The following is a 17,449-nucleotide window of genomic DNA, read 5'->3' as shown; positions in this document are numbered from 1 at the left end:
GACCGTCCCTTGTAAATTATCTTACGGCTCTGTTTCTTTTTGTTTGGCCCCAGGGATTAAAATGTTGAAACTATTCAAATCTAGTACTGGATGCTGTTAACCTGGGAGTTTATTGATCAACTGATGATACTACAGCAGATTGAATGAATTATCCATGCCGAGATTTTTTTTTGTTTTTGAAAGAATCCATGCCGAGATTTTACAAGCAATCCATTCTCCAATTGCCGCCCATGGCGACCGTTTGTTGGATGAACCGGGCTAAGCTGGTCGAACCGAACCGAGTAACAGGTTGCCTGGCTCGGTCCGGCCTTCCTCGCTCTCTCCGGCCTCCCCCCCCCCCCCCCCCCCCGGCCGCTCCCGTCTCTCCTCTCTCGAGTCTTGCCGTGACGCCGTTCCCCAATCCTCACCCAAACCAAATCATCGCCCCGGCCGACCGACCGCGCCCGCGCCATGGATCTGATCGACGACGCCGCCACCGAGATCCTCCTCCGCCTCCCGCCGGACGACCCGGCGTGCCTCGTGCGCGCCTCCCTCGTCTGCAAGGCCTGGCGCGAGCTCCTCTCCGACCCCGCCTTCCTCCGCCGCTACCGCGCGTTCCACGGCGCGCCGCCTCTGCTCGGCTTCCTCCGCAACATCTACGACGACGGTCCCTGCGCTCGATTCGTCGCCTCCCGCTTCCCCGCGCCGGCGTTCGACCGCCCCAACTGGTGGGTCGTCGAGTGCCGCCACGGGCGCGCGCTGCTCCAAACGTTCGAGCAGGATGCGCCCGCGCGCCTCGTCGTCTGGGACCCCATCACCGGCGACCAGCAGCACGTGCCTGTGCCCGGGTACCCTTACTTCTACCGCGCCGCAGCGGTGCTCTGCGCCGCTGACGGCTGCGACCACCTCGACTGCCACGGTGGCCCGTTCCTCGTCGTCGTCATCGGCGCCTACGACGAAGAGGATCTCACTTGCGCGAGCGTGTACTCATCCGAGACTTCCGCATGGACCACGTCGTCTGCCATTCAGCTTTATGCCTACATCGAGGAGAGGCCCAGCCTCCTTGCCAGAGACGCGCTCTACTTCAGCGTTCAGCAAGGCGAAAGGATTCTCAAGTACGACTTCGTTGGGCAGGGCCTACAGGTGATCGATGCGCCGGATATGTTTGTGCAGACGGGGGCCATTGTTGTGGCTGCAGAAGATGGTGGGCTGGGACTCGCCAGCCTAAAGGATGGCAACCTCCACCTGTGGTCATGGCAGGCTGGTACTCATGGTGTTGCAGAATGGGTGCAAGGCAGGGTCATAAAGCTCAGGATGCTGATGCCCACTATCAAACCATTGACCTCAATTGATGTGATAGGCTTCCGGGAGGACACATATACCATTTACATTAGCACAGATGTTGGCGTCTTCGCAGTCATGCCCAAATCAGGGCAGGTGAACAAGGTTGGCGAGAGAGGGTCCTATTATGCAATCGCACCCTACACTAGCTTCTACACTCCAGGTACTTGGGCCTTGTTCTTATCTTTAACCTTTACAGTGGACACCTTATATATGTTTGTGTTTTTGTTTGTTCTCTTCAAAATATAAGTCAGACAGTCTTATAAAAAAAAGTCAGACAGTCAGCAAGCAATAGTTTTTACTTAGCAGCATATAGTTAATGGGCCCAGGGAGTTAGCAGCAATGAATTTGTGAAATTAGAGTATTGCAATCAGCATCCTCATAGCACCACATTACTCTGACATGTCTTTAACCCTATTGTATACAACACACCGTATACAGCATAAGCAATCTCATATAGTCATATGTTTGTGGCTTTGTGCGGTGATTTATGTATTTTAACTCAGACTAAGAGTTTGCGAAACTGGATCGAGATGGGTGAACTTTTTTTTTGTGTGGTACCTGTGCTCAGAACAAGAATATATGAAATCGAAAGTTTCAACCTCATACGCTCCGAAATAATCTTGGTCCGGTTTTAGATGCTATATATGAACCACTATTTGAATTGGTCAGGTACTTAGAAGAAATTAATGATTTTATTATTCTTTTACCAATTTATGCCTGTATGGCCACTCTGATGCATGTTCAAAACCCAAGTTGTAATCAGCCAAATCTACATATGCCAAATATGTGTAAATGCTGAAAGCTTGTGCACTGTATCTTTTCAGATCTTGCTAAGGGCAGATTGCCACCACCGTGAAGATGCCGTTATCCATCAATTGAAACATGACTGAGGTACTGTTAACTTTTCAAGAAAAAAAAAGGTTACCATGTTCAATTAGAAATGTTTAGTTTCTAGGCTGTGCAGTTTAAGTAAGAATCTGTAAGAAAAGAGCTGGATACCATGCTCAGCTAAAAAAGTACAGTTTTTTAGTTAAGCAGTTTATAGGAAATTGGTTGGCCTCTTTTGGGTCCTTTTCACTAATATTTTTGATGGCTGTGGGCCAAGATCTGTGTCAGGTTTACTATCATTTATGCTTGGCTAGTACATTTGGAATCCATTTATTCTGTACGTGAGTTATTCTAGTGTTTGGTTTCTTTTCTAATTTCCACCCAATTAGTATTGCCAGTCTTTTATGTCATTTTTAATACTGTCACATTTTTTAAAGTAACATCTAAATACTTTAGGTTAAGATTATGTTATTGGCATTAACAAAGACACCAACAATGACCGTTGTCTTCAGGAAAAAGCTGCAATTTTTCAGTATAAAACAATTGTAACATTCCACAATGTGATAGCGGCAAATTGTCATCCTCCAGGAGACCACAGTAACCTGACGAGCCCAAATAGGATAATACTACTATAGTAGGCAAACTTGTCAAATCCATCTGACTTGATTCTGCTGGTTTTAGCATCTTGCAAAGCTGATGCTTTGAGTTCTCTTGTTTTTTGTTGGACACTTTAACTAAGGAAATTGTAAGGTGGCGCAGTGCTAGTTCATGATCCTCACTCTTGATAGTATTTTGCAGACATCTTACCCTAGTGCATAACTCGCTATTTCCTTGCAGCTATGTACTCAGTTTAAGTATTTTGCAGAGTAGTTCTGAAGCAGACTATTTCATGGAAAAATGTTGCAATTCCTTGGACTAAGTCACGCATTACTAGTTTTCTGCCTTTTCTGGCTCTCTTGGAGCTGAAAATATTTGAATTTCCGTTCATTTAAACTCGGTACAGAATATTGGTAGTATGGTGTATGAACTGATGAATACTGAAAAGAAAACAGGTGCTACCGTATACTGTTGATGTGTGGTCTGTTACACATGCACTAGGTATATATTATTGTGAGGGTAATCCTGGAACATGTTTTGCCTGACGAAGGTACTACTGCTGATATTGCAACATTATAAGCGGCTATTGTATCCAGGAGTATCTGCGCTCTTTGTCATGTAATATTATCTAATTCCGTTCCACATACAATCATTCGATCCCATAGTGTTTGGCAAGCATTTAGATAACAAAATTAACATGTTTTACTGAAATCATTCGATCCCATACATGAAGGCAGGTAAGCTTGGGTTGCCGGACTACCGTTACTCACTGTGTTCCAAAATAAGTGCTCTTCTAGTTTGTTCTAAGTCAAACTGTCTTAAATTTGATCAAATTTATAAAAAAAACGTTTATGATACCATGTAATTATCGTTAGATTCATAATAAAATATATTTTTATATTATATTTGATGTCATTAATTTAATGTTGTTCTTATTAAATAAGGTCAAACTTAAGATAGTTTGACTTATAACAAAACCTAGTGTACTTATTTTGGAATAGAGGTGGAATAGAGGGAGCAACAAGCTTATGGCATTGTAGGTTGTCTTTCCATACCAACTTTTTTTAAGGAAAAGAAAGCTTTACTAAATGTTCAGAGCATGGTTACAATCCTGAGCAACAAGCTGACACACGGTGGACCCGATCACACCAAACTGCACTCCCTCTGTTCCAATTTGTTGGTCATTGATTTATAGATTATGCTATGCATCTAGATATACATTGTATCTACATATATAGTAAAATTTATATATCTTCATTTGTCAAAATGATCTACAATTTGGAACGGAGGGAGTACTTGGTAACATAAAATCTAGACACCACGTTATTGCTATCAATCACTACCTTATCCGAATTCAAAATAAAGGTAATTAAACTTAGAGGGGTACTGCTCTCCTTGATATCGAGATCTTATTTTCCATGTTCTTGCAGAACCAAGGAAAGGATACCCAAGCCCTCGGTCTGATTTGCTCTAATTGATACTGAAAACTAGGCTACTAGCATATAAGGAGTGTCAAATTGCGAAATGGGCACAACAAATTTATTGGTTGACTGATGAAACTTGAAACATCCGCTTAGGCCAGCCTCGGTGCTGGTTTCATCAGCAATTAATAATCTGCCACAGGCATTTTTGGTGACATGGCACTAGATTGATGAAGAGAGAGGGGGAGCATTTCATCCTGACGACATGAGCTGGCTCCGGTTACCAAGATCTTGTTAACCGGACGACACTCCGTTGAGAGGGGGAGCGTTTCATCCAGGATCCTGCGACGGTGGAAATCCTGTGCCTTGCCATTCCTTCCTCCCGCCAATGTCCCGCGCGGCGAGCGCAAATCTCCCGCGCGACAAATTCTTCGCGCCATCCCCACCCCAATTTCTAAGTTTCTCCGGCGCTCATATATGGAAGGCCCCTTCCAATCTTGATTTTTTTTCCTATCGAATCTCAGCTCCGCCCCCTTCCAATCTCGTCTTCTCCCCCTTCCAATCTTCGACTGGAGTGGCGTTGGTGCCTCCCTAGCACCTCGTCGTGCTCCCATGGCGAGCAGACAGAAGAAGGGTGGCTCAAGGAATAGTCCGGTCAACCTGGAATTGCCGCCGCCACCACCATCTTCTGCGCCACCACCATCTGCTACGCCCCCAGCACGGCCACTGCAAACTGCTGCGCCCCCACCACCATATGCATCATGGTGGCCGGGATCTGGTGCTGGGAATCTTGGAGGTCAATCCACTTCTGCGAATCCAAGGTAAGATTCCTCATGTGTTCAGTTTGTGCATCGACAGGGAACCACTTATATGTTCTGCTTGAAGTACAATGTTTTGGTGATTGGTGGGGTCCGTCGAGTGCATTGGATGTCTAGCGTATTTTTTCCCTTGTGGTGATTGTAACATATTTGCATTGAGTTAGAACTGACACACAAGTTGACTGAACTTTATGGTTGCAATCGAATTCACTGTCTAAACTTGATATATGCTGCCCAACTTAATAATCTGGATGAAAATTTCTTGCTTTTTTAAGGTCCGTAGATAACATTATTTTTTCATTATTTACCTCAATAAATATTGGAGTTGTTCATCCTTTGATTCACCACAAGATATGAACTCCCCTGTTGCACTTAACCATGATAGCTACAGACTAGCAGTTATTTTGCACATTTTATCATGTTCATAAATCATGTGTGCTCACACTCTATTTATAAAAATTGTAGGGGTAGTTATTTTAATTTGTTACAGCAACCACTATATCCACCGCTGCAATCAATTGGAGAAAATTCCTATTTTGTTGGGGTTGCAAAGAGCATGAATCCACCATCTCCAGCAACTACACCAATAGGTAGGGTCAGCATTGACATTGATGTCGATGATGGTGCGGAGGCAAGTAGGGGTGTGAAGAAAAGATTTTGGTCACATGATGAGGAAGTGAGACTGGTAATTACATAACTCCTGTCCATATGATGGCATATATGAAGTAGTTCCAGTGTTAAATTCCTAAATTTCTTATGTACAGGCAAGTGCTTGGCTGAACACTTCTAAAGACCCTATTCATGGTAATGACAAGAAAAGTGATTCATTAGGGGGTCAAATCACTGAGAAATTTAACAAGAACTCCTAACCAGATCGTATTAGGGATACTAACCAACTGAAGGTCCACTGGCCACGGCTGAGCACAGTGATCAACGAGTTCAATGGCTATTGGAGTTCAGTTCGTAAAATGAATAAGAGTGGATACTTAGACGACCAACTGATGGATGAAGCACAAAGGAGGCTTACCAACAAGAATAAAAAGCCTTTTGCACATGTGCACTGGTGGAGGATCCTAAAGAATGAACCAAAATGGTGTACTTCTATTGCTCAGGCAGAGAAAGATAAAAGCAAGACTATATAAATTGATGATAGAGGGGAACCACGTCCTATCGACAGAGAAGCAGCCAAGGCAGAGCGCAAAGGGAAACGAAAGGCTGAAGAACTTATGGATGGCATTGTCATTCTCGGAGATAACATAAACAAAATAGTTGAAGTTGCACAGGAGCGCAAGAAGGAGCGAGAAAAAGCTACAGAGGCACAGATTGAGATCTCAAGAATTAACCTGAAGGTTGTGAAGGAGTAAAAGGAAGTAAAATTGCTACAAGCTTACAATTCTCTGCTGATCCAGGACACGAGTAATATGACTGATGAAGAAAAGGCTAGCCGAGCGAAGACATTGCAATGGATGCAGAAGAAAATCATGGCTACTAATGAGGAAGCATGAGGCATATATTTTCAGAAAGTCATATGATCTACAGGTCGATGTCTTGTGAACTGAGTTCTGTTGCACTTATCTTTTTTTTAGACCAAGTATTGATCACTTTTTTTTTGAAGAATGTGATTGTGAACTACATATGTAAACTGAATTTGAAGTGCATTTCAATTTATCTTATTTTTGCTCCATTTACATGTGAACTGAATTTGAACGGCTACATTTACATGTGAATGTGAATCAAATGTGAAACTGCTTCTACATGTGAGTGTGAACCACACGTGAAACTGTTCCATTAACATGTGAAAATGAACCTAATATGAAACTGCTCCACTAATCATATCACCAATATATATCAAGTGCATCGCCATCCCTCCTGCATCCTCGACAGCTTTTTTTCTCTCCTCTACTACAGTTTGTTTGTTCGTCAGCAACGCAAGCCGCATCAGGTTCATTTCTGCTTGTTCGTCTGTTTTTCCTTTCAGCTTTGTTCTGCCATTTCCTTTCAGTTTAGTTAACTCCCAAACGTGTACTCCCATCGTCTAGGAGATGTCGGATGAAGAGGTTGATAATCTAAATCTAGCAAGCAACACTATTAACCTGTTGGATGAATACATGGAAGAGGAGGACCTCATAGATGACTTAATCAGTGAAGCTACAGTGGCCTTGAAGGCTAGCGTCGAAACTATTGCAGAAGCTACATCTGATCATCGATTGCGCCCGAGGAAATATATCAACGGGCCACGGGATGAATATCACCAACTTCTAGGGAATGATTATTTCTTGGAGAATCCTCTCTATCCGCTTAATATTGAACGTGCTTTTGGAGTGTCGCATCGTCGATGGAGCCCGTCTGTACGATCGTGGTCAACTTGAGAAGGTGGTGTTAGCTTACATTATACTTCACAATACCATAGTTGAAAATGAAAAACAAGAAGATATTGAAGAGAATCTTGATCTAAAGGAGCCTCCCAGTACAGTGATGGTCCAAGCACCAGCATTCTCTCCCGATGACTACGTTCCATTTGAAAGGGTGCTAAAAAAGATGATGATATTCGAGATCGTTCGGTGCTACTAAAGAACGACTTGGTGGAGCACATTTGGAACAAGCTCGGGCATCGTCAAAATTAATCTAGAGATTAGGATATATTATGTGATCATTTTCATATATTCAACTATCTAATATCGTACAAATATATGGTATTAATCATAATATTTTACCATATTCAATTATCTAATGTCATACAAACACTTAATTTAGATTCAATTGCAAAAATGGCTATAGAATCCTCATGGCACATTTGATCACAACACAATATAAAAAGTAAATGTTGTATCTTGTCTATAAAACTGTGCTATGAAACTGCACACTGAGAGTGACAGTTTCGTTCCATTGAAAAGCTGACGTGGCTGTGTTGGTAACTGTGCCCACGAAACTACCACTGAGATTGGCCTTAGCTTGGTTCAGTCTGCAATCCAACTCTGAACCTCCATTCCCATTCTAGTAGATCTTCACGATTCCCAACCCGTCCTCTGAAACCTCCCGCGCTTGTGAAGCTGCAGCTTCACGGAGTGCATCTTCCGCGCCACCGCGCCCCAGATCATCTGCACGGCGTCGCCCGGGCGCGACGGGTACTGGTACTCGAAGTGGCGCGCCACCTCCTTGAGCCTCCTCCACATCCTAGTCCACTCGTCGCGGGGCACGCCGCGGAGCAGGCGGAGGAGGAACCCCTTCCTGGCGGCGTCGGCGGCGCGCACGAAGAGGCAGAACTCCGAGTAGTCCAGCACGTCCTCGAAGGGCAGCTCGATGTCGTCGCTGATGATGACGGGAACGCAGTGGCTCACGATGGCGTCGAAGAGCCGGTTCGACGACGGCGTGTCGCCGGCGATGTTGAGGCAGAACTTGGACGTGGACATCCCCGCGGTGGCGCGTCGGATGCCGTTCTGCCTTACGCTGCCGTAGGTGAAGTGCACGTCGCGCTCGCCCTTGAGGAGCTGGTACAGCTTCTGGCGAACCTTCCCGCCCTGCGACGCCAGCCGGGTAAAGCTTCTTCCATCAATTCGATCCGTACTCGTGAGAACAGAGAACAGAGCAACAGGTTTCTTACGGCTTTCCTATGGATGGCACCTTGGAAGTATGCCAGGACGGGGCGCTGGTCGAACGCCGGTGACTCGTCGTCGCCGAGGGAGCGGACGACGTGGTTGTACGGCGCGATGACGTCCTTCTTGAGGTTGGCGACGTCCGGCGAGTACCTCCCGAAGTCCGACAGCACGAACATGGCCGCGCTGAGCCTCTTCCTGGCCTCCATCATGCTGTTGGGGTGGTGCGGCACGATGAGGTGGTCCTTGCCGCCCCACCTCCTCCACTCCTCCCTCCGCGCCAGGTACTTGACCAGCTCCGCCTGCAGGGCCCTGTTCCTGTTCACCCTCTCCCCGCGGCGGATCTTGGAGTGGCGGTTGTAGCTCAGCGACGCGAAGAAGGGCACGAAGAAGACGTCGGCGAGGCTCGCGTTCGTCACCCTCACGGCGACGCAGGGCCGGCTGTCTCCCGCCGCGCCGCTGCCGCCGCCGGGCGGCAGAGTGGAGGAGAGGATGTCCAGCGCGAGCCAGTACGCCACGCTGTGCTGCAGGTTGAGCCCGCCGGGGTAGTGCGGTGCGGCGCGGGCGTCGCGGACGTCGGGCCACGCCGCCTCCCCCTTGCCGTCCCACCCCAGCATGCCGAAGTGGAACTCCGCCGGGAGGTCGTACACGAACACCCTGAGCGCCGCGGTGTCCGCGTCGCACCGCCCGCTCCGCTCCCCATCCCCTCCTCCTCCTACTCGTACCAGCGGCTCCCGGATGACCGGATCGCTCATCAACCTCACCGCGCCACCGCTCGCCGGCACGGCCGCCGAGGCCGCCGGCGTTGGGCGGCGGGCGCCTTCCTCCCCGGCGAGCGCGGGCATCCTGTCGGCGTCGCCCATCAAGGCGGCGGAATCGGGCACGGCGTCGTTGATCCTGGAGTTTACGAGAGCCCAGCAGGAGAAAGCTAGGAGGGAGACGGCCAGGAACGCCACGAACCGGAGGGCCCTCCGGTGCTCGGGCGGCGGCAAAGGCTGCATCTTCCTCTCCGCCACCATCCACGCGAGCGATTCAATTCAATTCACCGCCGGGACCTTGTCAAAGCAGCCGCGGGAGACGATCGATCCGCATCCTCAGGAACCATCGCCCGAGAACCGGCAGCGGCTCGACCATCGAAGGGCATCTCGATCTGGTTCACCATTTCGGCGTCAGCGATCGGTGATGCATGCTGATCCTAGGACGATGGCTCATGCGGCTATCTTCCGAGGCTACCTGTTCGCATGTCGTCTCCCTTTGAAAATGTCAGCTGCATGCGCGCGACGCGACCGGAAAAATCGACGGTCAAAGGCGGCGGGATCGAAGCTCCCGGTATCGGGCGCGCGTTGCACGCATCGATCAGTTTAAGTCAGTTCAGTAGTTGGAGTTCGCGTATGGCGTGACGAGGCGGCGAGGAAGTACGACACCACCGGACGGCCGGAGAGGATGTGGGTGACCGACGGTTGGGAGTTAGGAGCAGCGAGCAGGTAGCAAAAGGAAGCAGAGCATGGGAAGGAATCAGAGGATTGGATCGAGCAAGTGTGGCAGGAGATGGAAAGAAGCCATTGATCCACGATGTTTGCTTGGGGCTTCGGAGTGCGGGGACGATCGCACTGATAAAACCGCTTGATGCGAAATACATGGCGTGCATGAACGCAAGATGGTTTCATTAGGGAGTGAAATTGCTGTTAGAGCAACTCCAACATAAAGTTCTAAATCTGGATCCTAAAATTTGTATTAGAGTCTGATTTGTTTAGTTTAGGACCCAAAAAATTTATTGATCTCCAACCCTCGGGTCTCAAATCCCGTTATTTCCAACTAATTCAGTTTTGTTGTTGCCTCCCGCATTGTTTCCCGCCTACATTTTTACTCCCGCTCATTTTTCCTTCCTCTCCCGCTCAAGTCTGCTCCACAATTCTGTTCCCACACCGATGCCATCCATGCATACGGCACCAGGTACCTGTCCCGGGTAGCCGGCACCACCGTGGGCCCTTCCGGCAGCACGTCGCCGTCCTCCGCGCAACCGACCGGCGTCGTGTTGATTCTGCCGGGAGCACGTCCGCGTCCTCCGTGCAGCCGGCCGGTGTCGCCATCGATCAACGTCGTGGGTCCTCCGGCGGCAGCTCATCCCTGTCCTCCGTCCAGCCGGCCAGCGCTGCCACAGATCCTTCCGCAGCACGTCGCCACAGATTCTTCAAGCTGGCACGTAGCACCCGTAGCCAATTGCCGCTGTTCTTCACGCAAGCATGCTCCGTCCCTATACTATCACTGCCGCAAGAATGTCAGACCATGTGCGGTAAGCCCTTCTCAACACGGCCACCAATTTGATTAGGCAAGCTAATTAACAATACCATGCGGGTAGGCAGTACGTGCTGTTGTTTCAGGCTCACGTTGAACTTAGTTGCTTGTTCATTCCATTTTGGTTTCGATATGAAGTACCTTGTTGATAATATGAAGCAAGTATATATAGTAATTGTTAAACTTCTTATATTGCAGTTTGACTAACTTGCTGTCTAGAATTCTGTAACTCTGTTGTTCTTAATTACCTTGTTTGATTTATATTTAGTTTGCACAACAGTACGATGACAATGTTGTTTTCACCGATGGATAATTAATATATTATTATGTCCTGCTCATTTGATTGCACAAGGATGTCTGCAATGAAAAGAACTATGAGGCACCTTGAGGACAATGAGTTGAATGATGAACTTGACCACATCACGGTACTTATGCTTGGTGAAAACCAGAAGAGGAAGAATAAGCAACGAAGAAAGAGAGGAGGTTCAGTATTTGGACATAAGACTTATGATCGTGATAGAGAAGAGCATGATAAAAAATTATACCGTGACTACTTCGCTGAAGACCCAACATATCCTGAGAAATTTTTCAGGAGGCGTTTTCGGATGAGCTGCCGTCTTTTCAATCGGATAGCTGAAGCTGTTGCAAAGCATGATGAGTACTTTGTTCAGAAAGAAAATGCTGTTGGTAAGGTTGGTTTTTCTTGTTTGCAGAAAGTGACTGCAGCTTTTAGACAACTAGCTTATAGTGTTCCAGCAGATTATGTTGATGAGTACTTGCGGATGGGTGAAAGCACTGCTATTTTGTGTCTTTGGAAATTTGTCAAGGCTATCTGTGAGGTTTTTTGGAAAACAATACTTAAGGCCTCCAAATGAAAATGATACAGCTAGGTTGCTTAATATTGCTGAACAACGTGAATTTCCTGGAATGCTTGGAAGTATTGATGTATGCATTGGAAGTGGAAAAATTATCCAGCAGCTTTACAAGGCATGTTTTGTGGTCACGTGAAAGAACCAACAATTATACTAGAGGCAGTTGCGTCCACTGATTTATGGATATGGCATGCTTTCTTTGGTCTTCCAGGATCACTCAATGATGTCAATGTTTTGCATAGATCTCATCTTTTTGATAGACTAACTCAAGGAGAAGCTCCAGCAGTTAACTATAAAATTAATGGGCACAATTATGATAAAGGCTACTACCTAGCAGATGGGATCTATCCTACTTGGTCGACCTTTATGGAAACAATTAAAGCCCCGGCAAATTTGAAGGACAAAAATTTTGTTAAAGCACAAGAGTCACAAAGAAAAGATGTTGAACGTGCCTATGGAGTGTTGCAGGCTCGCTTTGCCATTGTTCGAGGGCCAGCAAGGTTTTGGGATAAAGCAACACTTTGAAATATAATGACAGCATGTATCATAATGCATAACATGATAATAGAAGATGAACGAGACAGTCATCTTGAGGCACCCTATGATAAGAGCGATGCAGAGACAAAGAATTGGGTTTCACGTGCTAGGACTTCAAATTTTACTTCGTTTGTCGACAAGCATAAAGACATCCGAGATCCTCATATTCATGTTCAGCTGCAGAAGGATCTAGTTGAACATCTATGGGAGTGGCAAGGCAAACGTAATATGGTCAAACAGTAGTTTAGAATGGTGTCAATTTTGTACTTTATCAGAATACTTTTAATCCTTACTGTGAGCATTTTACTATATTAAACCTTTTGATTACTATCATTCTGTCATGAGTTCTGGTGTTATTTAAAGTTACTTGAAATTCAGTGCCTGATGTGAGATTACTCTTTTCAATTTCGTGTTCCCTAGAAAACTTGGGGTGTTGCCTATATTTGGGACCGAGTTTTCAGTTCCAATTACTGTTGGCGGGTATGCTAATGCAACACCATTGCAAGTCTCCACAACATACAGATGTGTTTTTGTCCTACGTGACCTGATTATGCCATATCTTCTTAGGTGTATGAAAGCTGATGTCAATGCACAGCTTCCCAAGAAAGCAGAGCATGTTCTTTTTTGCAGTCTTACTCAACAGCAATGTGCTACTTATCATTGATTTCCTCGCTAGATGAGGAACTGTAATACTCCTGACACCGTGCAATGCACTGACCTGAAGATAAAAGAAAATATATGACTCACAAACCAACTTATGATCAGAAATCAGTATAGGTAGCTGCAACCATGAAACGAATATCCTTTTTAAAAGATAGCACAAACCAACTTTCAAGCACACTATATATGACTCACAGACATCATATGTGTTGTAAAGTGCTCCAAATGTAGATAAAATATGTTCTTACATCACATGAATTTCTAATTTGTATTGAAGAAAATAGAGAGTCTAAATTATAAGAATAAAACACCTATGACTGCCTATTCCCAAAACGACGAGCTAGAATCTCTTCTTTCATCAACTGAAAATATTGTTTTGCTTGGTCATCCATTGTACTTATGTCAAGTTCCATTATCGTCTTGTCATGCTGGTCTTGCTCCAACTCTATTTTTTTCTTATCAAGCTCAAAGAACCTTTCGTCACGCTCCCTTCGTTCCCTCTCAATTTCTTCGCTTGATTCTCTCATTTTTTAACCTCTTCAATGAAAGGATCAGGCTCATCATCGCTGCGCCTTTTCTCTTTCAATTTTTCCTTTTCAGCTTTCCTTTCTGCAGGTCTTTGAGCATTGAGATGATCATCTACATATGCATTGTTCGGTTCATGAGAAGCTTTATCTTCAGCCCACTTTGGCTCATGCCTAAGAATGTTCCATGCATGGAAAAAAGGAAAAGCTTTTTTTCTGAGTTCATGGAACATTGCATTTGCTTCAGCCACCTGCATACACAAAGATAAAATACACATCTGAGCAACTTCATAGTACTTGAACAATTAAAACTAAAAAATAGTTATACATGTGTACTGTACCGTATCATCACTTGTCTTCCCACTTTCATTTCTCCTTTCTATGTTTTCATGGAAACCTTGGAAAATACTCACATCTTTGTGAATTATACCCCACCGATGCTTCAACGATGACCAATTACGATCTGATTCAAATGTTCTATTCACGTGAAAGTACTTCTCAATTCTTTCCCAAAATCGGCCATCCTTTTGATCCCTTCCAATAATAGCATCTTTACTTATATTAAGATACGCTGAAACCAACAAAATATCTTCAGCTTCACTGAAATTCTTGGAACGGCCCTTTGATTTTGACTGTGAACCAAAATCATTTGATGGTGGTGACTCTATGACCTCATGTTCACTTTCCATAATTTCCTGGGACAGGAAAACATCTTTAGAGCTTTGGTTGAGAAGATTAGTGTAGAACCCAGGTGACATTGTTATGCTGCATAACAGATATGAGTCTGGTTATAAATTACAGTCAACCAGTCACAAACACTAGGCTAACAGGTCGGTCTCAAATGCAAGCATCACAATTATCCAATTTGACAAAAGTATAGGAGCACATTGGTACAAAAGCTTCATTCACATTCACATAACTACTGAAAAAAAATACTATCTAGCTGCTGCTCGCCCTCTTCAGAAATATTTTACATACCGAGGCAAGGGACTGAAACAAAACTCTTCAGTGTCAGTAGGTCAAAAATAAGCTTTAACTCACTCAATGCGAGGAGCCTTAACCACTAAAAACAAGCCAGAAACAAATATAATTATTAAAGAATTTCTGAACTCTTCGGAGGCCATCAGTACTGCCATTGTGTTGTGATGGTGCTAGCAACTAATAGTGGGTCACAGCTCAACACTTATTGCTGCAGCTTATTGCTTCGGAAGCCACGAGTTTGCTAGCTTATTGCTGCAGCAGAACAGAACAATGACAATTGCACATGCACGAAAACTTTCCTAGCTTCGTCAATATGCAGCAACTATTACCCTGCTATTAGTTATCCATCACAATCGATCATTAGCTGATCTGACAATGATTACCTGGAAAGCTTTGGTCAGGGCAGGCCCCTCCCTTGTGCAGCCAGCCTCCAGCTCGACATTAGATTACATTCAGAATAAAAAAAATCGGCAATGGAGCCCAAGCAGTAACACTAGTAGCGGCGCAAACAACTAATGCAATTCACAAACGGACATCCCAGATCACAAATAAGAACCAATAATCATTGGATTCGTTCCTGTACAACAACAGACCAATCGAATTTATGGACATAAACAGAAAGAATTGTACCTATAACCACCCATCGGTGCCAGGGGTTCTTGGTACATTGCCGGCGCCACCGAGGAACAAAAATCGATGTTGTCTGCCGTCGTTCGATGTCGAATAGCTCCTGTTTCCAAAGCTTGGGGATCTGCGGCAGCTCCTGGGACCAAGGGAAACCTTCGCGCATCTGGGTGAGCAGAGGCAACCGTCGACCTTCCAATGGCATCTAGGGCCGTCGCCATGGAATTCCGCCTGGGTTTAGCTGCCGAGCGTAAACGAGAAAGAGAGGGTGGCCTTCCATCCATCTCCACGGTCGTGCTTCGGTGGAGGCGCGGCGAGGCGGGAGAGGCGGCGCCTTGGGGAGAGGAAAAGTCTGGAAGGTTGCGCGGGCGTGCGAACACATATAGGACCGCTGGTTTCGAGTCCGTGATTTGGGGCCAGTTCCGTCCAGGCCCAAAAAAATTTGATGATTGTTTGTAAAATAAGATCTCCGTTGGATCAGTTATTTTAGTGTTGAGCCCTATATTTTAATTTACAACTCATTTTAAGACTCCTGTTGGAGTTGCTCTTACACGATCAAACACCATTGCACAAGTTAAGCACGTGGTGAAAATCTCATCCACCTTAATTATCGACACGTGCAATATGCATATATGACGGGGGGAACTTCTGTTTTGTGGCATTTGTATCTATTTTAGTGAAGGTGAATTCAGCTAATTATGTAGGCAGATATTCCAAGCCAGTTACTATCTCCATCCCAAATTATTAGTCGTTTTAATTTTTTACATATATAGATTTTACTATGCATATAGATATAACGTATTTATAGATGCATAATAAAAATTATGTATCTAATAATGAAAAATGACTAATAATTTGGATATGAGTAAAAACGACTAATAATTTGGATATGAGTGAGTAATTACGTATTTATTAACTAATGTACTCCCTCTGTTCCAAAAATAAGTCATCCTAGGAGGACAAATTAACAAGAAGATAAAATGATCATATTTGCCCCTATTATTATCCATATTTGGTACTAATTGATTTTTGTATGCACATGCACTTTCTAAATAGGGTAAGATCCTTATTTTTTTGATAAATTTTGAATCTAGAATGATTTGTTTTTTAGACGGAGGGAGTACTCTTGGCCATAAAGTAAAAATAAATTTTTTTGAGAGGAAAGTAAAAATAAATAAACAAAACTCAATACGCGGGCCAACAGGTATCCAGTCTATTTTCCATACGGCTCAGCCCAAGGTAAACCCCCTATCTCATCCCGTGGTTCCCCAGCCTAGTCAGTCCCCCTACACAAGCAGAAGCAGTCCCGCCCGCATTGCCCCGCCGCCCGCCGTAACGCACGAGTCCCGCCGGCGCAACGAACCGCCGGCGAGGGCGAGCGCCGACGCCCTTCGCAGCACGCATGAGCGCCTGCGCCCTACGCGGCATGCAGGACCGCCGCCCGTTCGCGACGCGTGGCCCGCCCACGACAGACCTCCAGCGCTCGCCGGTGACCTCGGGTGAGTCTCTCCCCATTCCCGTCCTCAACCTACTCTCCTTCTTGATTGACTTTGCCGTTCTGGTTCAGTCATCTACCAATATTTGACGTAGGCCCCGAGCTCGAGCAGGCAGCCGCTGCCGGCACCGCATGGCTCCAGTTTGTCGACGCCCGCTGGCGTGCAACTTGTGCAAGCGATTTTATTAGCTTGTGTTTGGCTGCCGGCTGCGGCTGGTACTGGAAGTGGAAGGGGGAAGGAATAGGATCACTAGTAACTGATCTCCTCCAGGCCTGGAAGCCTCGCGCCGAAGGTGATTACCCTCCTATTTCAGTTTTGCAAGTTTGGAATCTGAGAATTGGATGGAGATACTTGGCAGGCTTGGGTGGTTACACTCCTATTTCAGTAGTGTGGACGAAAGAGAATTATGGAGATGATGATAAAGCAACACAAATGATGAGAAGGTAGTTACACCCCTATTTCAGTAGTGTGGACGAAATAGAATTATAGAGATGATGAGAAAAACAACACAAATGCAAGATCTCAAGTGTTGGTGTTGGAAACGGAGGTGATCCTAATCACCTACTTGGAGGTGGACCTATAGTTAGGAACACCCACTCACTCTGTAGTGGATAGTTTTATAATTTTGAATTACTTAGTGCATTTTGATACTTTTTGGCTGCAGGGCCGACCTTCTAGCTCCCGGATGGCAGAGCCAACCTATAGATGAAGCTTGCTTCCGGGTGGCAGAGCCAACCTTCAGATGAAGCTTGGACCGTTGTGATCCCGGAGGCAAAGCCGACCTTCGATAGATCACAATCCACGCACTAAGTAGTTAGAAATTATAGAATCAGATTGGGAGATCAACTCTTTTGAAAACACTTTATTACACGAACAACAA

At 45.6% G+C, this 17,449-nt stretch overlaps 3 protein-coding genes and 1 pseudogene across 7 annotated transcripts; 2 read left to right on the top strand and 2 right to left on the bottom strand.

Annotated features, from left to right (window-relative positions):
• The first annotated feature begins 354 nt into the window (after nt 1-354).
• On the top strand, nt 355-6,683 carry LOC112896978. 5 transcript variants are annotated; one of them, XM_025965130.1, is made up of 5 exons: nt 355-1,483; nt 2,148-2,214; nt 4,694-4,990; nt 5,453-5,672; nt 5,752-6,683. In XM_025965130.1, the coding sequence occupies exons 1-2, from the start codon at nt 451-453 to the stop codon at nt 2,177-2,179; spliced, it is 1,065 nt and encodes a 354-aa protein (XP_025820915.1). In that variant the 5' UTR covers nt 355-450; the 3' UTR covers nt 2,180-2,214; nt 4,694-4,990; nt 5,453-5,672; nt 5,752-6,683. The 5 variants fall into 5 exon arrangements, with proteins under 5 accessions (XP_025820915.1, XP_025820913.1, XP_025820912.1 ...); XM_025965128.1 differs by having other exon boundaries at nt 4,179-4,990; XM_025965127.1 differs by having other exon boundaries at nt 3,022-4,990.
• Nucleotides 6,684-7,789: 1,106 nt separating this feature from the next.
• LOC112898044 (probable arabinosyltransferase ARAD1) lies at nt 7,790-9,599 on the bottom strand. The gene is made up of 2 exons (XM_025966459.1): nt 8,589-9,599; nt 7,790-8,505 (listed from the first exon to the last, which is right to left on the bottom strand). Exons 1-2 carry the CDS (start codon nt 9,597-9,599, stop codon nt 7,993-7,995), a joined length of 1,524 nt encoding a protein of 507 aa, XP_025822244.1. The 3' UTR covers nt 7,790-7,992.
• Nucleotides 9,600-11,228: 1,629 nt separating this feature from the next.
• Nucleotides 11,229-12,527, top strand: LOC112898294 (annotated as a pseudogene).
• Nucleotides 12,528-13,467: 940 nt separating this feature from the next.
• Nucleotides 13,468-16,588, bottom strand: LOC112898293 (glutathione S-transferase T3-like). Its single transcript, XM_025966645.1, has 3 exons — nt 16,548-16,588; nt 13,810-14,233; nt 13,468-13,719 (listed from the first exon to the last, which is right to left on the bottom strand). The coding sequence occupies exons 1-3, from the start codon at nt 16,586-16,588 to the stop codon at nt 13,468-13,470; spliced, it is 717 nt and encodes a 238-aa protein (XP_025822430.1).
• Nucleotides 16,589-17,449: the final 861 nt, after the last annotated feature.

Source organism: Panicum hallii, chromosome 6, assembly GCF_002211085.1.
Source record: "Panicum hallii strain FIL2 chromosome 6, PHallii_v3.1, whole genome shotgun sequence".
NCBI classification, from domain to species: domain Eukaryota; kingdom Viridiplantae; phylum Streptophyta; class Magnoliopsida; order Poales; family Poaceae; genus Panicum; species Panicum hallii.
Note: the sequence above shows the minus strand (reverse complement) of the source record. Positions and strands in the feature narration are given on the sequence as shown.